Consider the following 23,446-nt stretch of genomic DNA (forward strand, 5'->3'; position numbering starts at 1 on the left):
TGGCTGGCCATGTATTATTTTCACCAATACACATCTTGGCATACATCTTGGCCTTGAAAAGTATCCAATCGCGCACTTGAATCTACGCTTGTCAAATCAAAGCTGCTGGGTGTCGTAGAATTTGTAGATCTCAGAATAATGGTAGATGAACGAAACGTTTCTGTCTGGCACAACCGCAATGCTTTCATTCGCCTGTCAGTCTGTTTATGAATGAAAAAACATGGTGGTCTAGTTTTTAATCAAATTTGCTAAAACATTATTAGATTTTCCTTTGAAGGTTTATTTGTGATCGATAGTAATTATGCCACTAGCAAACTCCTCAGATCCATGGCGAATGCAGAATGTTGGAGACAACGTAAGTGATCGAATTGTTTGCCTGGTATTAGAGTTCAATAAATACTTGGTTTAATAATCGTGATTACTCACCGTTTTAAAACCGCAGACATACATATATAATGCAATGACGTCTGGCGCCAAATGGTTATCACGTATTACTTTGCATGGGGGGTTCACAATGCATATACGCCCACCCATTCGTTAGTAATTATTACATTAAAAATTCATCTGAAATATTTATCACTTGGACTTGGTGAAATAGTTGAGTTTGAAATTTGTAGAGGGGTCAGACAGCCAACAGTCTTCCAATGGTCGTGGAGAACTCGGCCGAGTCGCGTCAGGCGTCCACAGCAGATAGCCTGGATTCCGCCGCCGAGATCAGCTGTGAGAGAGAGGTTGAACTACAGGATGTTGTCAAAGAGGGCCACGAGAAAGCAGACCCGTCTCAATTTGAATTGCTCAAAGTTCTTGGAGAAGGTTCCTTTGGAAAAGTTTTCCTAGTCCGAAAAGTAACTGGTGCTGATTCAGGCACACTCTATGCAATGAAGGTAAAAGCTGTTAATAGAAGTGTTTCCTGTGACAACATTAAATCAACATTTAACTATTTGGCATGTTATAAGACAACCACTTCTCGATACAGATATAGCCCCCATGTACGTCCCCAGGGTATTGACATTTTTCCACCCCTTTTATTTGTTTTTTTTTTTTATTACTATAACAAACAGGAGCTTTTAAAAATTGTATGGGATTTGTTTTACGCTCCTATCTCTATAATAATCAGAATATTTAATAAACATCTAATATTAGAAACTGTAATACATGTCATATATTAAAGAAAAACGCAATATGAAGCACAATATGACCCAGAATGATATTCGAAGTATGAATATTTAATACAATACAATACAATACAATCATTTATTAATAAAATTAAAATTTTACACGTCATAGTAATTTACAATGCTATTCTAAATTACATTATTAAAAATAATTTGATTTGTTCCCAAAGTTGTTCATCTAATATTAGACTTATAGTGGCCAGGATATGAACAGTGAATACCTTTTGTATTTAAAAAAAGGTAAAGGTAGTCACGGTTCATATCCCGGTCAATATAAGTCTATTGAAACTAACCTTGAATCATTCAAAACTGTTAACATCTAATCGGTATTATAAAAATATTTTCCATAATGTCAATATCCAGATCGGAAAATGCGGACTAAGTTTGTATGGAGAACCGGTTGTCCCCTTACTTCTTAAATAAAATGTTTAGTGGCGGTTAGTCAATGTTTCTATAGAACACAATGCCCGCTGACTTTTCTATTGTTCCTATTTAGAAACAATTGGTGGATCCTCAAAGCCTCAATAAGAAAGTATTCCTAAATAGTTTTGGGCTGGACACTGGTTAATCAAGGTTTGATGACCTGCTACGGTGCATATTAAATAAATACAGGTCAAATTGAATGTTTCTTTATAAATTACATGTATAATTATTGCTGAATCAAACCAATAAGGTTAAGACAAGAATTCCTAGTAAGAAAATAAGAAACACAATGTAGCCTGTGAGGTTGGGCAGAGCCCTAAAAGTCCGAAATTGGCTGTACACAACTTTGTAATGCTGATTCTCAAAATTATATAGAAAATAATAATTAATTGTTATGTTGTGAACTCATGTGTTTATTTAATAAAAACCTGCTTTTATAATTTTTATAGGTACTTAAAAAAGCTACCCTAAAAGTGAGAGATAGAGAACGTACAAAAATGGAGAGAAATATATTAGTAGACATGGGCCATCCATTTATTGTAAAATTACACTATGCATTTCAAACTGCTGGAAAACTTTATTTAATATTAGATTTTTTACGTGGCGGCGACTTGTTCTCAAGACTTAGTAAAGAGGTAAGATGTAATAAATTATTAATTATTTTTAACATGTAGGTATTGTAGGTACTTATTACTTATATGAATATTATGTATCATTTATGTGCTTAGGTAATTGTAAAAAAAAACAAGTACATATAAGTATTGATTGCTGTATGAAGTATGAAATAACTAATACTATGCTAAATGACATGCACCTTTAGTTAAACCCGTTTAATATGATACCTTACATTTCCTGCAATCGTTTTGCGTAAAGTGGTCCTTGATGCGTTCATTATTTACTTTCCTGAGTGACATCTGTTACATACATATGGTATGTTTATTGTCAGTTTTTTTTTTTATAAGTCGATTGCCTGGTCCATTCAAAATCATGCTAAGCGGGTTTTCTGTACGTATTTTGTATTCACTTTGCTTCGTGCTAATAAACTGCAATTTCAGGTAATGTTCACAGAGGAGGATGTTAAATTTTATTTAGCGGAGTTAGCTTTAGCGTTAGAACATGTGCACAAATTGGGCATTATATACAGGGATCTAAAGCCAGAGAATATTTTGTTAGATGCAGACGGTCACATTGCACTTACTGACTTTGGCTTATCTAAACTTCCACCAAGTAGTGATAAAGCTTACAGCTTCTGTGGTACAGTTGAGTACATGGCACCAGAAGTTGTCAATAGAAGAGGTCATACATTTGCTGCGGATTGGTGGTCTTTTGGAGTACTTATGGTAAGTAGTATAGATTAGTTTGAATTAGTAGTTGCAGTTAGTTGTATATTATAATTATAATTGTTAATGTTTTTTTTTTTGCTTGTATGTACAATTCAATGTTGACGAGTTAAAAGTGCCCTTGTGGCCTATTTGCTGAATAAATGTTGGAAGTTTGAAGTCATATTAAAGTAATTGAGTTATTTTATTACTTTGTGTGGGGTGGAATAGAGTTTTTATTAACACACATGGTATTTAAAGATCTTAGCTAGTTATCTGGGTCAAAATTCTTTTCGTTGTCCTTTGTCCTGTTTCTGACCACTCTGTCACGCTTATTGTGTATTCTATCAAAAAAATAAAAAAGTCTAGTGCTAGAGCTGTAGATTATAATTTACATAAAAAAAATTAAAAAAAAAAAAACATACACCGTCACGTCTTTTGGGGACAAAAACTAAGACAACAAATAAAATTTTGACCCATCTGATGTATCAAAATATATTTAGATCAGTACGGTTTCACTCACTATTATCCAAATATTTGTATCGAAATATTTTTAATTACTTTTATTTAATCTTTCATCTGTGGGGACGGGGACTGTGAGTAGGGTTGCCATAAGGAAGAATTAAAATGTCCTGATAAAAATCCTGACATCACCTTAAAAATCCGAACATTTCTTGTAACAGAGATTTGGCGTAGCTTGAAGGACGCCCCGGCGACGCGCTGCGCTCTGCGGTGTACTGTATCGTGAGGTCTTTCCTAAAAATCCGGACACTTGACTTGCCAAGTCCGGCCGCAATCCAGACAGAGGTTCAAAAATCCTGACATGTCCGGACAAATCCGGACGTATGGCAACCCTAACTGTGGGAGACCCGAATCAGGCATCAGTTTTTGCGGCAATTTTAAATTCCAAATTTGAACTGTAGTGACCTTGACACTATTTAAATAGCACATCTTTGACAAGCCACAGATAAAAGGATAAAACTATTAAAAAAATTAAATTATTTAAGTTTACTATATTATAATTTACAGTATAAATAAGTACATAATTTAATTAACGGTTTATGAATTGGTTGGTCGTATTGAAAAAAAAAAGCCTTAATGTTAGGATGGAAAATTCAGTAGTCTTAAATTAATTGCGAAGTAAACAAGTTTTTAATATTCAATACAGAAATAAAACTATGAAAACGGATTATATCGCGTATATTATTCGCGTTTATACGCGATATAATCCGTTTTCATAGTTTTATTTCATGAGTAACTATCGCGGTAACCGAAGACAATATTATTCAATACAGAGTAAATTATAAAAATCATTTTACATAATGTTTTCCCTTCCTCAATGTTTTTAAATCTAAAAAAGTAAAGTACGCAGATAATAATTCCCTTTAAATGCATTTTTCCTTATTGTGTAATTTGCATATTGTATGAATATAATTTCCCGATGTATTTAAATTACCCACAGTTTGAAATGTTAACTGGAAATTTGCCATTCCACGGTTCTACGAGACACGAAACAATGACGCAAATATTAAAAGCAAAGCTTGGTATGCCATCCAACTTGAGTGAGGAAGCACAATCTTTACTTCGAGCGTTGTTCAAACGGACACCACAAAATAGGTGAGTTGCAGTATATTCTTGTAAATGGTAATAGATTGGCATACAACCAATCAATCAAGGATTTGCCATCGTCCGTATAGTTAATTGACGATTTGTGAATCTTATGTAAAGATACTTAAGGTTTACACATGATCATCAGTTGTGAGTGTTGATAGATGAGTCACAATGTGTAGATATAAGTTGTTTCACAAATGCGCACTCCGTCAAATTGATTAAGGTTGTCTTAAAGGACTTTTTATGACTATATATTTCAAATATGGACCTTATTGTCTAAGCAAGAAGATTCTAATTGGAATACAATACTCTAGCTTACCTGTCACATCAGTTATTGAAAACTATGTTCATCAGAAATAATTTTCATCATTTTTTTACTATCCTGAAAAAGATTCCCCCGATGCCGGGAAAAGACAAAAGACCTCCCCTCTTTCCCGCTATTTGGTCCTCTAACCCTTTATAGGGCAAAGGTTTCAAAAAAGACCAGCCTATAACATCATCTTTCTGTATGTTTTTCTTGTAGGTAATTTTTACTTCACTCGTCACAATTTTTAGGGTTCCGTACCCAAAGGGTAAAAACGGGACCCTATTACTAAGTCTCCGCTGTCCGTCTGTCTGTCTATCACCAGGCTGTGTCTCATGATCCGTGATAGCTAGACAGCTGAAATTTTCACAGATGATGTATTTTTGTTGCCGCTATAGCAACAAATACTAAAAAGTACGGAACCCTCGGTGCGCGAGTCCGACTCGCACTTGGCCTGTTTTTTATTAAAATTCTCCTCTATTAATATTTATTTAATTTATGTAATAGTGGTTACATGTGGGTGATTCATTTATTAATCCATCATATTAACTATAATTAACAGTTCCGGCGATGAAACCTTCACTAAATTCCACAGGCAGAATTGTGGACTAAGATATGACCAAGGTTGTTGTTATTTACCACTTTCATGGCCAAGTACAGTAATCAATTACTATTGTCTTGGCACGATACAAAATTATGGTACTTGCTTATATTAAATTGTAGTCCTATTGGACCGCAATGACTTGTAGGTTGTAGTTAGATGTACTAAAGAGGATATAATAGGGTAGAGCGGTACTCATAATCATAATCATAAATAATTTATTCGTAAAAACATAGGTACAAAAATTAGGTCTTATAAATAAACATGTTGCAACACTATGTTTTGCCTGTAGGCGTACGATTGGTTTACAATGCTTATCATGCATTATTATTTTATAAATTACAATTCATGCGTATATAAATTGATATAATATTAAGTAATAAGAAAACATTGTCAAGGAGAGATCAATATAAAATTTCAATAAAATTAAATATATTTGTCAGCGCAATAAATTATAAGTCAATATCATTTAGAAATTGTTGTACACTATAATAACATTTTTTTACTAATAGCAATTTCACTTCTTTCTTGAATTTTCCAAGTTTTAAATCATTAAGATTGTTTGGAATTTTGTTAAATATTTGTGGTGCCATTCCCAAAATACTTTTTCGTACTAAGGCGATTTTACAATTTTTATTGTGCAATGCGTTTTCATACTGAGGTCTTACGGGGAGCCTTCGTACGTCAGCAATTTTGTCATACAACTTAGGATTACATTTAACGAAAATAGGTGTTTCCAAAATATATAGACTGGGTAAGGTCAGTATACTTAACGATCTAAAATATGGAATGCAGCTATCTGTCATTTTAAGGCCACACATAGCTCGTACACACCTCTTTTGTACTATAAACGCTGTATCTTTATCAACCGAATTGCCCCAAAAGATAATACCGTATCTTAATGTCGATGCGACCAGTCCGTGGTAAGCAACAAGTAAAGATTCTTCACTTACTATTTTCGAAATCTACTGTCATAGTAAATTTTGTAACCACAGTAAATTCACTGCCAACCAACGACACACTTTAAAACTAAAAATGAAGATTTATAAAAATACGATAAAATGTATTTAAATATGGATAAATGTTTTTTTTTATTTGCAATAATTATTTTTATATGATTTTGACCCATGTTCTTTCACTGATATGCGTTAAAATTGTTAAATAACAAACGAAACCAACGAAACGAAACAAAGTAGGTTAAAGGTAGTGGCGCCATCTGATCGAGAATCAAATTTTCGTGATTTTTCTAGGCACGTTTTTTACTTAGACTGTATCCATCTATTACGGAGTTATATCTGTCTTTGGATGTACGTACCTATTGTATGCGCTGTACTATTATTATAATGTCTGATAATCGCCTAGATGTCCAGCCACACCAGTTATCTTGTAATATTTTTTAAAAATATAATTCTACAGGATGGCTAAAAAATAAGTCCATTCCCGTTGCCAGGGAGTGCCAGGGAGGTTTTGGGATTATACTGAGCAACTTTTACTATGGGACCAACCAGCACACGAAATCGCACACACTGGTGGGATCCCGCCTTTAGACCTAATAACCCAAGAAAACTAAACAAATTTGCGGAAATAATTCGTGTAGTTTTGAAAATTGGTATAGTTATACCTTGTGGTGTCCAGATGAACATACTAAAAGTCCTCGGGGGTGGGGGTTGAGCTGAGGGTGTAGGAGGGGGTTGAAGGTACCTATTTTCATATTTTTGCTCATATCTCGAATATTTGTACGAATAGCATTATAATTACTTCTAACAAAAGTTTCTACATAAAATTTTCTACAAATGAGGTTATATTTATTTTTACTCTACGATCAATATTTTAGGAGCTACAGGCTGATTAAGTTAACAAAGAGATAAAAAATAGACGATATAAGAAAACGTCGTTTTTTCGTAGTTGTTCATCATAGTATATTATAGAATAAGCAAGTTGAGTCACCTGCTGACCAAAAATAAAAATAAACCGGCCAAGAGCATGTCGGGCTATGCTCAGTGTATTTTATTATCATTATTGTTGGGGTGTAGTGGGCCTGTGAGTGTCAAGTGATCTATTGTGACGGCCCTTTAAAGATGCTGTGTATGGTTTCGTACTTCCGCAGTTACCCGCCCGGCAAAATATACTTTTTGCAAAAACTCAAAAATGGCTTAACCGATCAGGTTTGCTATAGTTTTCCTTGAAAGTCTTTTATTAAGCTTTACTTTCACGATTTTTTTCATATTTTTTGGACACATGGTTCAAAAGTTAGACCATGGTCGAGAAATGGGGATGAATTTTTTTTTTGCTTAAACCCTATAGTGTGGGGTGTCATTGGATAGGTAATTTAAAATGAATATGAGTCTTTTGGAACATTTTTTTGATAAACGAAATATTTCCGGAAATATTCGATCTGAAAGAAAAAAATATGTTTGTGAGTCACCCTCTAACTTTTGAACCATGAGTCCAAAAAATATGAAAAAAATCATGAAAGTAGAGCTTAGTAAAGACTTTTATGGCTATTAACTATAGCGAACCTGATCGGTTCAGCAGTTTTTCAGTTTTTGCATAAAGAATATTTTGACGGATGGGTAACTAGGTACGGAACTCTACACTGAGCATGGTCTGACATGATCTTGGCCGGTTTTTTTTTAATTTGATCAGCAGATGACTAAACTTGCTTATTCTAAACTAAAAATTTGAGTTATGATGAAAAACTACGAAAAAACGACGTTTTCTTAAATCGCCTGTTTTTTATCTCTTTGTTAATTTAAACATCCTGTAGCTCGTAAAATATTGATCGTAGAGTAAAAATGAATATGACCTAATTTGTAGAAATTTTTATGTAGAATCTTTTGTCAGAAGTAATTATAATGCTATTCTTACAGATATTCGAGATATGAGCAAAAATCTGAAAACAGGTACCTTCAACTCCCCCCTACACCCTCAGCTCACCCCCCACCCCCGAGGACTTTTAGTATGTTCATCTGTACACTACAAGGTATAACTATACCAATTTTCAAAACTACACGAATTATTTCCACAGATCGCCCATTTTCGGCTTAATTTGACGTAGCTATAATGTTTCTTGGAGAAATGTTATCATTAACATTAACTGTATGGAATAGTAGAATAAATTAGCGAGTGTTTATTTATTATTTATTGTCGCTTCGTTTCCCGGGCGAGACAAGCGAATTAAAGGAAATCTTTAAATGCAGCTTTGTTTCTTTTTAAAAATGAAAGAACGTTTCCTTTAAGTAAAATGAGCTAACATACATTTTGAAGGCACTCCCTCCAGGGCCCATACTTTTTTTCCACACAGTATATTTATCTAAAATTATTTTTAAATAACTATTAATCTGTCAACAGGCTAGGAGCGGGCCCAAATGGTATAGAGGATGTGAAGAACCATGAGTTCTTTGCAAATATAGACTGGGATGCTCTGTTGAAGAAAGAGGTTAGTCTAAAATAGGTATATTATATAGTATTGGCACTTGAAGGAACACATTTAACACTTATTACTAGTGGCTCTGTGAGCTGTAGACCTCGCGAATCCCCATAGCTCCTCCGTTTTGAATAATTTACAAAAAATAAATCGACAAAAAAAACTGTTTAATCATCGAACCTACTGATGACTGACTGACTTGACGGATGGGACTGGGCCAGCCACGTCTATCGTATGCATCCGGATAGGTGGGCTAATGTAGCCACCAAGTGGATACCGACGAAGAAGCGTGGGCGGGGCAGGCTCAGGCGGAGATGGCGGGACGACTTTGACGCCTTCCTGGCTGGAAAAAGCGCTAAATCGCCTTTGCCCAGCAGTGGGACACTCAAGTAGGCTAAGAAAAAAAAACATCGAACCTGCTTACAAAATTTCACGAGAATCGGTTTAGAACTGCGACCTGTAGAGGAGAACATCCGGACATACGAAAGCGTTTTTACTCAGGCTGAAACGGAGACCTTTGCTAACGTTCGGTCAATAAATAATTATTATAGAATAGAATAGTTTATTACTCAAACAGTTTTACAAAACATAGTTACCAGGGGCCCCCGCACTAGGTTGCACCTGTATTATAATTAATGATTTTAGAAGAGAAGTAAAAGTGATAGACAATTTTTAAGGTGCTTCCAGACCTGGTGAATGCACCGCTAGTACGCCATTGGCTAATCGTACGAACTCTGTACTCTGTACTCGCTTTGCACATCCACATCTTGATGCAAGCGTTTTGAAAACAGCATGTTGGCCTAAATGTAGACGGACCTCGACTCGACTCGATTTTCCGTCTTCAGAAAGGTTACCTATGTGTCAAGTCTCACGTATGCATTAACGTTCAAAATCCCTGAAATATAGAGGTTTTTAACTTTGTCTATGGCTGGGCATCGAAGGGAAGATGGATGATGATAGAATAGATAGAATACTCTTTATTGGCACACCTCAGTCAAAAGGCACAGCTAATGAACGGTTTGAAAGTTAACATTATTTTACAGGTAATCCCACCCTTCAGACCAGCCGTGTCGCGAGCAGACGACGCCTTCTACTTTGATTCGGAGTTTACTTGTCGCACACCGAGAGATTCCCCCGGGGTGCCTGCCTCCGCCAACGCTCACGAACTTTTCAGGTAAACAATCTATTTGAAGCGCTGGTGGCCTAGTGGTAAGAACCTTTCAGGTATCTTGACGCTGGTCTTCCGTGGGGACCTGTCCAAGCGATCGCGTCAGCATGTAAACTTAACTAGCATTGGTTAAACTAAATTGAGATCAGAACAGAAATCACAAATAAATAATTATTTCAATCTGACCTATTAAGTATATACAGGGTGACCTTAGCGATTGGACAAACCCTGAAATCCCATACTTTGTATACTGGTTCTAAATACCCTAATGCATATACCCTAATACATTTCGGCTGTATCCAATGGCTAGGGACAGCCTGTATAATGTATGACTTATTAGCAACGTGCATTTCGCACACGTTACGTTAGCTACCAAAGAGTTATTAAATAGTAGAATTAAATATTATTAAATTGTAAAACGGGACTTAATCGCGTATTTAAGTTTTAAGATTTACCTCCGACGTTTCGAGGACGCGAAATAATACGCGAGGTAAATACGCGATTAAGTCCCGTTTTACAATTTAATAATGTGTAGAAATCGTGCAAGTTTAAATCAGAGTTATTAAATAGAAGAAGAGGTAGTAAGGGTCGGTAAATTAGACAGCTGAAGTAGATGTTCCTGCACCGCACATTATTTGACTTTGTTGACGTTTGACAATTTTATCGGAACACATCCTTATTTCTATGGTAACAAAGGTGTTGCGATATATTAAGCCAGTTTTGGCGTTACCATCTGTTTAAAAATGACTTGTACTATTATCATCCCCAAATAATTGCCAATCGGATACACTTCTACCTTACCTTACGCTGGCATTCCATCTGTCCAATATCTTTGTCCAATGTGTATTTGCGTCTGACGTTTTGCTTAGTGAGAAAGTGCGACTCAATGCACATTGGACAAAGAAATTTTACAGGTGGAATACCAACCTTACTTTAAGATTACAGTGGTAACTTGCTTACAAAATAGGGGCCAATGACTGTTATTTAAAGGGCAATTTGATAGCTGGTCCAAATAAGGCGTCGATGGTGAATGGGTTTCTTATCATATTTTCATCTGGAATGTCCTTTCTCGTCTTTCAAACATGTTATTTCCGTCATTCCGTTAAGAAAATGTTATCAGTGCAATCTTATCAGTTATCACAGAGCCTATTGGTTCAACGATAACTGTATCGTAACGTAATATTAGGTTGCTGCGACTGTTTATATTTTACGAAGTTCATCCGGTGTTCGGGGTGGATAAACATTTCATTTATAATTTAGGTTCATCAAAAAAATTTTTTTGCTAAATAAGCTTGTCCTTCGGCAGAGATGGGGGCAGCCCCTGTTCTTGGGAGGCAATTCGCTTCAAAGGACCACTTACAATACCCGCCAACCGTATTTCTTTTAAATAAAACGACAAATCCTCCAAAACTACAAACAAAATAAACATACCTAACAAATGTTGGCGTGTGTACAGGCTCCGCAGGGAGCAATGACATCTACCAGGAAAATTAGTGAACAAAATCCAAATCCATCTGCGCAGTAGACTCGAATGTGGTTATAAATGTATATTTGCTAAAGCATAAGATTAATTAATACAGTTTAGCGCAGCATAAATTATATTGTAATTGATTATCATGAAATAAACGAATCCGAATCTATGTACAGGATGGGCCAGTGATAAATTCATTTAATTTTTTTTTATTAAATAATATTTTTTTGTTTTTCAATAAAAAAAATATTTAGAATTTGGGATAAAGAAATAAATTTTACGTTTTAAAAATTAAATCATCAAGAAGTCGTTCGTAGCGGTTGCGGAACTCTTCCAGTCTTGCTTGTAACTTTTGAAATACTTTCGTTAGGTTGCGGAGATATTGATTGGATTTCTTGACGAATATTCTGCTTAAATTCTGCTGTGGTTGTCGGATTATTGAAGTACACTTTACTCTTCAAGTAACCCCACAAAAAGAAGTCTACCGAAGTTAAGTCAGGGCTCCTGGGAGGCCAAGCAATGTCAGCTCGCCTCGATATCAATTTTTGAGGAAACATTTCACGCAAAACTTCCAGGGTCACGTTACTTGTATGGCAGGTGGCCCTGTCTTGCTGAAACCATGTGTTGTTGTTGTAACCATACGATTCGTGAAGTTTCGGAGCCAGGAAATCTCAACACGAAAGTCTTTCAAAATTTACAAGCAAGACTGGAAGAGTGCCGCAACCGCTACGGACGACATCTTGATGATTTAATTTTTAAAACGTAAAATTTATTTCTTTATCCCAAATTCCAATTATAATTTTTATTTAAAAACATAAAAATTGATTATTTCATAAAACATTTTTAAATGCATTTATCACTGGCCCACCCTGTAGATGCCGTAAGACTACAGATGTGCACATTGCGAAACGTTTACAAACAGTTGGAAAAAAATGATGAACCTAGGTAATTTCATAAAAATTTAAGGAAGTTTCAAAAGATCTGTGACTTTTGAGAGAACTTTGGGGTCATCCATTAATTACGTCACAGGTTTAGGGGGTGGGTCAAGAAAATGCGACATGTTGTGACAAGGGGGAGGGGGGGAGTCACAAACTTTGTGACGTAAATAACATTTTTTATTCAAATTTGTAACAATATTTAATTCGGATTGCTGATTTCGTTGAAAACAAAATTGACAAATATGTGATGTCACATTAAAAGGGGGTGGGGGTGCCCAATGTGGTGTGACGAGGGGGGGGGGGGGGTCGAACAATCATGGAATTCGTGTTTTGAAACGCACATCTGAGTGCTTCTTTATCCGGATGTGCGTACATTGTAATAAATAGCGTTTTTTCCTTTCAGAGGTTTCAGCTTCGTGGCGCCGTGCCTATTGGACGATGACAATAATAAAACCGTTACAAATACAACGCAGAACAATGTCGGGCAAAACAATAAGACTTCCACTGAGGAGTTTTTGGCGGGCTTCGTTAATAGGAATAATTTCTTTGATGAATACCGGTAAGCGTCTAAGGCGTACTTTGGTTCATAAAAATATACGTCGCTAAATTCATTTTCATAAACAATTTATAAAAAGAATGTTTGCAAAGTTTTTCTTTCGCAAAACGTCTTCCTTGTGAAGCACATATAAAATAAGGGTAAGTAATAATTAAGTCAGGGTTTCTTAACCTTTTTGCAGTACCACGGACCCCTGTCAAAAAATATTTTAGGAAAATAATTACAACTTAGGTCTCGTCAAGTTTAGGTACTATAAGATTTTCTAATAAGTATGTTTACAGTAACGGACCTACTACGGACCCCTGATAAACATACCCCCACTTCCGTGGACCCCACTTTAAGAAACCCTGAATTAAGTCTTTATTTTTAAAGTTGTCTCACTTTTCAATTTAAAGTAAACTTAACTTTCCTTTTTTCTTTTTTTCTTTTGCGGAAAGTGTTTTGCGGAAAGTGTGTTGTTACTAACAAAGTAATTTTTATTCCATAATCCCGTCTAATTTATATTTTCAGGTTAATGGGTGAATTAGGCACTGGATCGTTTTCAGTGGTTCGTCTTTGTGAACACAAGGCGTCAAGAGTGCAATATGCCGTTAAAATTATGGACAAGATGCAGTATGACCCGCGCGAAGAAATTGAGATTTTATTAAGGTTTGTGTCTGGCAAACTTATGCAGTGGCGTAACTAGGGGGGGGGCAGAGGGGGCAGGCAAGTGCCCCGGGCGCCGTCCAATGGGGGGGGGGGGGGGGCGCCAAAATGGGCAAAAGGCAGAAGCAGGTAAACTTTTGTCAGTCGTCAGGGGGCGCAAATTGGTGACTGCCCCTGGCGCCATATTTATTTATTTTATTTATTTAAACTTTATTGCACATAAAAAGTGTACAACAGGCGGACTTAATGCCATTATAGGCATTCTCTACCAGTCAACCATAGGGCTAAACAGAAAAGCGTCAAGGTGGGTGCACTGAGAGAAAAAAAACAATAAAGAAACGTAACTTTCCATATCCTCTAGCTACGCCCCTGAACTTATGGTAACCTGCTATAACATCATCCTAAGCTCAATGTCTGGTACTTGTGTTGATATATAGGCAGAATCTAAGATTTGCTTTGGTATTGCTGCGTCCCTCAGATTGGCTTACGTAGGCTCAATGTGAACCGGGACCGGGTATTAGGAGTCTATTAGAAGATAAAGTTAGTGTTAGTTATAAGACCCTTGATAAACATAACAACCCATTTCTTTATCGTGTGTAATTGTGTATCGTTGTTTTAAACCCATTAAAGCGACATCATCAAAATGCAATTCTAAATCTAGAATGTCAAAGTCGTTTTTTGACTGAAATATAGAAGACATGTAAAATAGGTTTTCTTTGTTATCAACAGATACAGCCAACATCCGCACATCATAACCCTCCGCGGCGTCTACGAAGAAGGCGCCCGAATCCTAGCCGTCACCGAACTATGCCGGGGCGGAGAATTGCTCGAACACATCACACAGCGGCGCTACCTGCCCGAGCACGAGTGCGCGCCCATCCTGCGCAACGTGCTGCACGCGGTGCACTACCTGCACAGGCACACCGTGGTTCACAGGTTGGTCACGGTACTACAACAGCGAACTATGCCGGGGCAGAAAACTGCTCGAACACATCACACAGCAGCGCTACCTGCCCGAGCACGAGTGCGCGCCCATCCTGCGCAACGTGCTGCACGCGGTGCACTACCTGCACAGGCACACCGTGGTTCACAGGTTGGTCACGGTACTACAACAGCGAACTATGCCGGGGCAGAAAACTGCTCGAACACATCACACAGCAGCGCTACCTGCCCGAGCACGAGTGCGCGCCCATCCTGCGCAACGTGCTGCACGCGGTGCACTACCTGCACAGGCACACCGTGGTGCACAGGTTGGTCACGGTACTACAACACCGAACTATGCCGGGGCGGAGAATTGTTCGAACACATCACACAGCGGCGCTACCTGCCCGAGCACGAGTGCGCGCCCATCCTGCGCAACGTGCTGCACACCACGCGGTGCACTACCTGCACAGGCACACCGTGGTGCACAGGTTGGTCACGGTACTACAACACCGAACTATGCCGGGGCGGAGAATTGTTCGAACACATCACACAGCGGCGCTACCTGCCCGAGCACGAGTGCGCGCCCATCCTGCGCAACGTGCTGCACACCACGCGGTGCACTACCTGCACAGGCACACCGTGGTGCACAGGTTGGTCACGGTACTACAACACCGAACTATGCCGGGGCGGAGAACTGCTCGAACACATCACTCAGCGGCGCTACCTGCCGGAGCACGAGTGCGCGCCCATCTTACGCAACGTGCTGCACACCACGCGGTGCACTACCTGCACAGGCACACCGTGGTGCACTGGTTGGTCATGGTACTACAACACCGAATTATGGGGTCTATGGGGCATGGCACACTGCGTCCGATTCGCACGTCGCTCCGAAGTTTGAGCGAGACAACGCTATGCGCGTATTATAGAAACATCCCGCTCGAATCGGACGCTGTGTTTCATGCCTTTATGCCGGGGAACTCGAACACATCACTCATTGCTGACCGGTGCTATCTGGTTGTCAGGGTCGCTATAAGGTCTATAACGATGTTAATCTAATGTCACAGGCATCCAAGGCGAAATTGACATGAAGAAAATAGGTAATTATCTGCTTCCTAGGAAAGTAGCAAGTACCCAGCAAGTGAAAATGTAAATGAAATTTTGACGCCAACGAAGTCTTCAGTATCGTGACCAGGTCAAAAATATTATTACAAGCTTTTGTTTAGCTTGCTCTGTTAGTATATGTTATTTTGTTAGTGTAGTTCAAATCTTGAAAGCTACTCGTAAATTTGACCCACTTCCCGATTTCCGATTGAGCTGAAAATTTGCATGCATATGTAAATCGGATGACAATGCAATATTATGATAACATGGAGTTGATCTGTTGATGGAGACAGGAGGTGGCCATGGGAACTCTGTGAGAAAACAACTCATTGTTCAACGAATACCAAGTCAAATTCATGGGTACTTGGGTCGAGGGCCGGATGGAGGGACCTGGGCAGAAACTAATGGTGTTTGGGGTTGTTAGATTTGTCTCGATGAGTATTAGATGCCTGTGGAAAGGAAAGTACAGTCAGCGATAAAAGCTCGTACCAGAAATATTTTTTTGCCAAAAACTTATTTTTGATTTCAGTTGATTTAAGTTACGAAACTAAAGCTATGGACATTTGTATGTATATGTTGTTGGTATTATTACCAATTTTTATTTGACTTTTTTACAGAGACATAAAACCATCGAACATCCTATTCGCGACGGCTGAAAAAAGGCCCGAGGACATCCGCCTGGTCGATTTCGGGCTAGCGAAGCAGTTGCGCGCAGAGAACGGGTTGCTCATGACCCCCTGTTATACGGCCAATTTCGTGGCCCCTGAGGTCTTAAAACGAGCTGGTTACGATGCTGCCTGCGATATCTGGAGTTTAGGTAATGTGCTTTTGCTTACATTTAAAACACCAATAAGAAATGTAGATATAATCGTAATAAGATGGGATGGTTACATTCGCACTAGATTTCGGAGTACCTAGCGAAACAGCTGCGGGCTGATAATGGGTTTTTAATAAGAATCACACCTTATTTTATTCACATTTATTAGTATTGTTGTTCATATTTATTCATATTGTTGCGTCGCGCCGCGAGTTTACATTTTAATTAAATTTATAGCTAAATTGGTTGGTCAAATGTAATCGATACAACCAGCTCTAACTCTTCCGCCCAAACAGATTAAAGGCGGATTATGCGGACATGATAAAAAAAAATTGGACTATAGTTGTGGAGTAGCTCTACTCCTATTTATCTATGTTAGCCTTGCCACAAGAAACAAATAATGGTACGTTTATAACAGGTGTGCTGGCATACATCATGTTATCTGGCAGAACACCGTTTGCTTCGACTGGAGATGACAGCCCTGAAGCCATTCTCACAAGAATTGAGTCAGGAAAGGTAAGTGAATGTAGTTTTATTATTTAAAGTAAAAAATAATAGCTTTCTTTAATGAAATTACTCAAGGTCAAAGTGATTTATTGATAGTTACACCCTAGAACCTAAATGGTCGCGCACTGTGCGGTTTAAGAGGAATGCTCTCAAGGATGTTCTAACTGTGAAATGAGTTTTTCTCGAGGGGCGAGAGAATACAGTATGGGGTTCTTAGAAAAGGAGTGTACAGGTTTTTAAACGGTTTGGAAGGCGCATGTAAAACCCCTGGAGTTCCGCCTATGAACATAGGCTACGAGACGGCTTACCATCATTAAAAAAAAGTTACTTAAGTTACTATTGAAAATGTTTAACTGAAATACAGTGTAGTTTTAGCATATGAAGTTAACGAATCTCTACTGATTGATTATATAAAGATTTAATATTATTAAACAATAGGTAATTTAATGTCGGCGGAGCAAGTAAGTCGCCACTGTCGCCAGAAATCGCCCTTATATAACCGAAAATGATGGATATCGGTATTTGCTAGGAAATATAGCCGACTAACTAGCGGGTAAATAAAACTTTGGTTCTTAAAGAAGATACAATTTAAGTAAGTAAGTCAATATTCTTTATTGCACCAAAAATTATACATTTTACATACATGTAAAACTACAAAGACACTTAGACAATTTAATAACAAATATATATATACAAATTTAATTAACTATGTCAGCACGTGAGCAGTAAACAAGTAAGAGATCGTCACTGGCCTTTAAGTCTGTATTTTGATCTTCATCCAAGAGAATAATCACCAGAGCAAACAAAAGACTAGCCCCTTATTCATAAAACTTTACGGACTTGATTTAGTTAAATGTGACGTTTTCAAGAAAAGGTACCACATACTCGCTTGTTGATAAGGTTGATTTCTAATTGAAGCGACTTTCGCGATTACTGACAAGCGACAATAGCTTTTGGTTGAAAATGGCTCAAATTATGTTTTATCCCTTTCTTACAAATACATAAGTCAAAATGACAGATAAAGACAAACGATTCATTAGGTAATTCAGGGCAGTAACGTGTTTATGAATAACGCCATTAAGTTATTTTTACCCCCGGCCAGTGCACGCGGTGGCTGCACCATGAAGGTTTGCCATGTAACAAAAACATTACACTTTTTAGGCGAATCGGTAACATATTGTAGCTCATTTCGAGATTAAAGAATAACAGAATTTTGAGCCTTATGGTTAATGTGCGAAATTCTCCGTATTTAGTTGTTATTTGATGTTCAAACAAATAGTCCGTCTCATCTCAGGTTGAGCTGTCATCCGGCGTATGGCGCTCCGTGTCGAGCGAAGCGAAGACGTGCGTGCGTCGCATGCTGCAACTAGAGCCGGCGCACCGGCCGCGCGCGCACGAGCTGCTGCGGGAATCCTGGCTCAGCAGCTCCCGGGCACCTACTGAGGCGCAGCCACAGCCACAGCCGGACCTGGAGGACCCGGTGCCGCCTGAGGACCTGCGCCGGGCTGTTGACCTCACCTTCCAGGTATGCTGCCTGCCACCTTCCACATACAGTCGAGGTATTAAATATGGACGCGGACAAAGCGACAGAAATATGTATACACTAGTTACCTTATTCCCACACATTAGGGTAGTGTGTACATAGCGGCACAGCCAATAGCGTATCGCGAAGGAATTCGCCGCTGCACCGCGCTCTTTCACTGCTCAATGCGCTCCTGGGGCCCATTTCTCGAACGGTGTTAGACTAATATTATTAGCCCACCATGAATCTAGTATAACTGGATCGGTCATGAGGGGTGGGGGAAAATGACCGAACGGGATAGTCTTATGTATCTTTCAGTAGGAGTAGCAGAGAAAGCGCTGTTATTGTTTGTCCTTGTCATAGTTTCACTTTTCCACCGCTGCCACAACCGAGGTTGTGGCAAACAAATAAGTACGTGACATGTCATGTTTGTTCGTTGCTTGTTTAATTATTATTGTTTTGTATGAAATTGTGCTTTCTCTTATGAAATATAGTGATGGTTAGCGTTTTGAATGCTTGAACTTTGATAAAATAATGGTGAATTGTTCTGTAATCGGCTGTAATAGCCGCTCTGAGCAAAAATATGAGATCATAACCTTTCACACGTAAGTACGGGGGGTATTTTACACCTTCCTCTTAACGCAATATGTGAGAATAACATCGTAAAATTACGTTACACTCAAAGCAATGTAGAATCAAACGATTTCAATAAAAATATCACAATTATTTACGCAAATTAACAAAACATTATTTGTAAAATTATCCGCCCAAATTACGTAGGTAGGTAGGAGTCTGAGGTCAGCCATTTTTAAACTTCTTCTTAATTTAGCTGCATAACAATCATGTTAGGGATACCAGATGAAATTATCATAATTTTATGGGTAATTTTGACCAAGTTTTTTCGTACTTCTAATTCCAAAAAAAAATAAACAAATGTTGTGAAGATTAAATGTGGTGTACATTAATTGGTGTGATTGCGATTTGTGATTTCTTTAAATTAAAACCCATAATACATTTTATTTTACGTTTTATTTACTAAACATGTTTAGTTTTGTACCACCTGCGCGAATTATAGGAGGTATTTCATTGTTCATACGCCTAAAAAGAACGGCCCATTGACATTTTATTTAACAATTTTTTAATACCGTCAAACAAGCTAACTTTGCCTCCAGGGTAATCGCCCCAACGTGATATCAAATATTGGGGTAATTTTTACCAATATGGTATCCCCACGTTTATGACGTCATCTATGTCTATCCCTTACGGGCGCACGCGGTAGGCCGCATCTATAGAAATATACTAGATCTATGTAGCCCACGAACTGTCAAGTCGTATGGGTTACCATGGCAACATACTAATAATATTAGACTAATACCGTTCGAGAAATGGGCCCCTGAGTGCGACCTATTTGCGTGGCGATGGACTGCAGTGTGTAGTGAATGCTTGAGATTCTGTGAGGCGATGGATGCTAGATGCTCAACTGTTCCAATATAATTTGTCTGATATTATTGTTGTTATGACTGTTGCCGAAGTTTCATGTCGCATTGGTTATTACTGTAACGTCATGTAAACATTTTTATTAATAAAATATTTTTGGCACTTTGTCGGATGGCTTGCTGTAACTACAATCGACATACATGAATGGCGAGTGTCCTGGCTTAGTATCTCATGTGCCCCTACTGAGGCCCAGTCGCAGCCGGGACTAGATCTTGTTTCTATTTTTCGCCTTATTACAAAAGAGTAAAGTGCAAAAGTGTAAACATATCTTTGACGTCGACTGTACCTCCTGAAGGGTCAAGATTTCCCATGAAATGTCAGGATTATTGGTTCTTGGTCAGGATTGCGGAAGACTTAGTTAGTAGCTAGGTTCTAGGTTAATCACTATAGAACCTAGCTATAAGTTTGGAGTTGGGCAGAGGAAATGGAGTGTTATGCTGTGGCTACAACAATGCTAAGACACGCGGCGTTGTATTTTTTTTATACTACGTCGATGGCCAACAAGCATACGGCCCGCCTGATAATAAGCAGTCTCCGTAGCCTATGGACGCCTGCAACTCCAGAGGCGTTACAAGCGCGTTGCCGACCCTAAGAGCTCGTTTCCACTATGTCGGATGTCGGCGCCGACTTTTAATCGGGTGTCGGCACCTCTGTTCACACTAGTCGGCTGTCGGGACGATTTTTAATCGGGTGTCGGTGCCTCTGTTCACACTAGTCGGCTGTCGGGACGATTTTTAATCGGGTGTCGGTGCCTCTGTTCACACTAGTCGGCTGTCGGCCACGACCGCAGCTGGTGCCATTTGAGGTTCTCATTTGACGCGCGGGGGGCACAGGGGGTGCGGCGCGGGCGGGGTCGGTCCGACATCATGTGAACAGCGCCGCCGACACGATTTTTTCCGGACGGAGGGCTGGCAAACGCACGATAATTTATGTTGGATCCGCGACACAAAATCGTTGTCGTTCGTGTGTGAACAGCTTCATATAAAATGTTCTGCCGCTACGACACCCGATTAAAAATCGGACCGACATCCGACATAGTGGGAACAAGCTCTAACACTCCGCACCCTCGTTGAGCTCTGGCAACCTTATTCACCGGCAGGAACACAACACTATGAGTAGGGTCTAGTGTTATTGGGCTGCGGTTTTCTGGATGGTGGAAGTACTTCTCCAGGCAGGTTCTGCACTAGATCTGGAATGACATCCACTGTGCTGTGCCCTACCAGACAAAGCGAGATGACATTCGCAACCCTATGCCCATATCTCTCTTTTCGACGTAGGACATAAACCCGGGTCCGAACTGTTTTGTTGTATTTAGATTATCAGTGTACTATAAATATTAGTCTCTGGTCTTGGCTGGTAATCATGTTGTATGTTCTAGGCGATGACATCGTCGCCGATGACGCCGCAGGTGCTGGGCCCGGTGTCGCAGTCCACCCTCGCGCAGCGCCGCAGCAAGCCGCAGAGACGCTTCCCGCCTACTCAGCTTTAAATACGGTATACGAACTAATATTAAACAAGTCTTTACCACAAAAAAGATCTCGAGGAGTTCCCTAAACTGCATAACATACCGAAATACGTATTAGATCTATTTTCGTCCCTATCATCGATGGATCAAGAGAGAACAAGCGTCCTACGCGCAGTTGTTTCACCGTTAGGGCTTGTGCACAAATCACGCAAGGTTTTTTCGGCTACTTTTTGAACCCCCCTACACAAAAACACAAAACCTCACGTATATTTTTTTTCGTTCGACCTAATTGTAAGATAAATATTTTATAATCTAATTGTATATAGTAAATTTTGTTTATTTTTCTATATCTTCTTGTGGTAGATTTTTTTTTCTTAGTTTCGTTCACAGAAAAATACACGTGAGGTCTTCCTTATACCCCTCCTCCCCCAACGTGATCTGTCGTGATTTTTACCCCCCTAACGAACCTCGCGTGATTTGTGCACAAGTCCTTCCTTAGTTTCGAATGTTATATGTTGTATCTTCGATGTTTCTGGATATGAGTCATGTGATTGTGAAAATATGTAAGTAGCTTTATTTAAACGGGGAGAAGGAATCGTATATTTAATTATACGAACGGGTCCACCGCGATTTAATTTCATTGTTCGTATAATTAAATATGTGTTCAAAACGCGAGAGTTTAAAGTGTTATAGAACGAATCGTATTATGAATATTAATGTAAAAAAATAATCGCTGAAGATTCTAGCATAATATGAGTCGTAATTTTTATTTGGTAATAGAACTTTTGTGATTTAATTATTAGTGAATTGAAAGGTAGATTGCATTTTCTTGTAAGACACATTGCAGCATTCCATCCGTTTCCGTTTTAGTCCTTAGCAGATTTATAAGTAAATGTGAATGTAGTCTTCCTTCAAAATATTTGGAATTAGTATGTAACAATTTTAACTTTATTTTTTAGTTATTTTACTTGCCCACCCAACGACATAACTTGTCACTTTGTGCCATTATATCTATATGCTACGATCGATTGATAAATTAAATACAAATTTAGTAGACCTACCATATATTTTTATGTTCTATTTATGTCACAAACAAAGTACCTAAAGTACAACGTTTATTACTGGAATAGCTTTATTTTTGTAAATTACATATAACTTCTTGACGCATTCGCGGTACTTCGTCCCTTCCTTTTATTTTACCTTTACTCTAGTGAGATGTTGTTTATATTTTTGTAAGATTTTGAGTATTCAGTAGGTTTAAGGCTTAGATAATTAGTATTAAGTATATCGAAATACTTAAAAAGGGCTTTTATTAACATAGTTTAACTTTAGTATAGGGTTCGTGTGTATAACACATCACATGCGTCAATCTAATTCATCTCATCATATCTTCTCTTTGTAATCATCAATTCACTCATATCAAGGCCTAACTTGCTCACAAATGCATAACTACTCGTAATGCAAAAATCTTCCAAATTCTTTAATTCTCAAATATTTATTTTATGTATACATATTATAAGTATAATTTAGATTAGATCATTAGACAACCATAAATATTTTTGTATTAAGATATATTTTTCTTGTAACCAATTCCATTTAGAGGTGTAGGTATAGGGTCTGCTAGAGTTATTGGCCACTCCTAACAAATCAGAAAGATTGTTAAGAGTGGCCAATTACTAACGTAGTGGCTAATAACTACAGCAGTCACCCTACATTGACGATTTGGAATAAAGACATAATAAGTTGATGACATTTATAACTTGCTTGGCTATGTTTTGTCTTAGTAAAAGCAAAAACAGTTACTGTTATGAATATAATAAAAACAGTCATAATATCTTTAGTAGGTATATGCTTGTTTTTTTTAATTGTAGGATTAAGAATTATATACTTGATGGATTATATTTTATAACTACTGGTGATGGTTACATTTTAAGGAAAAATCAATGTGTATACCTAAATATCAATCATGAACATG

General features: G+C 38.2%; 1 protein-coding gene across 2 annotated transcripts; it reads left to right on the forward strand.

Moving 5' to 3' along the window:
- Positions 1-177: 177 nt before the first annotated feature.
- On the forward strand, positions 178-23,072 carry LOC134744570 (ribosomal protein S6 kinase 2 beta). Of its 2 annotated transcripts, XM_063678415.1 has the most exons (14): positions 178-355; positions 618-884; positions 2,048-2,233; positions 2,654-2,938; positions 4,380-4,534; positions 8,785-8,872; positions 9,904-10,034; positions 12,841-12,996; positions 13,504-13,641; positions 14,368-14,574; positions 16,281-16,480; positions 16,899-16,996; positions 18,282-18,512; positions 21,385-23,072. In XM_063678415.1, exons 1-14 carry the CDS (start codon positions 302-304, stop codon positions 21,493-21,495), a joined length of 2,307 nt encoding a protein of 768 aa, XP_063534485.1. In that variant the 5' UTR covers positions 178-301; the 3' UTR covers positions 21,496-23,072. The 2 variants fall into 2 exon arrangements, with proteins under 2 accessions (XP_063534485.1, XP_063534484.1); XM_063678414.1 differs by lacking the exons at positions 16,899-16,996; positions 18,282-18,512; positions 21,385-23,072 and having other exon boundaries at positions 179-355; positions 14,368-14,731; positions 16,281-16,458.
- The last annotated feature ends 374 nt before the right edge of the window (positions 23,073-23,446 follow it).

This window comes from Cydia strobilella, chromosome 10, assembly GCF_947568885.1.
Source record: "Cydia strobilella chromosome 10, ilCydStro3.1, whole genome shotgun sequence".
NCBI classification, from domain to species: domain Eukaryota; kingdom Metazoa; phylum Arthropoda; class Insecta; order Lepidoptera; family Tortricidae; genus Cydia; species Cydia strobilella.

What these genes read in the sequence shown, in the direction of transcription:
- LOC134744570 (XM_063678415.1), top strand. Translation starts at nt 302, where the DNA reads ATGCCACTAGCAAACTCCTCAGATCCATGGCGAATGCAGAATGTTGGA. An exon ending in TGCAGAATGTTGGAGACAAC is followed by an intron (nt 356 to 617) that starts GTAAGTGATCGA and finishes TGAAATTTGTAG; the next exon opens with AGGGGTCAGACAGCCAACAG. An exon ending in GAAATTGAGATTTTATTAAG is followed by an intron (nt 13,642 to 14,367) that starts GTTTGTGTCTGG and finishes TGTTATCAACAG; the next exon opens with ATACAGCCAACATCCGCACA.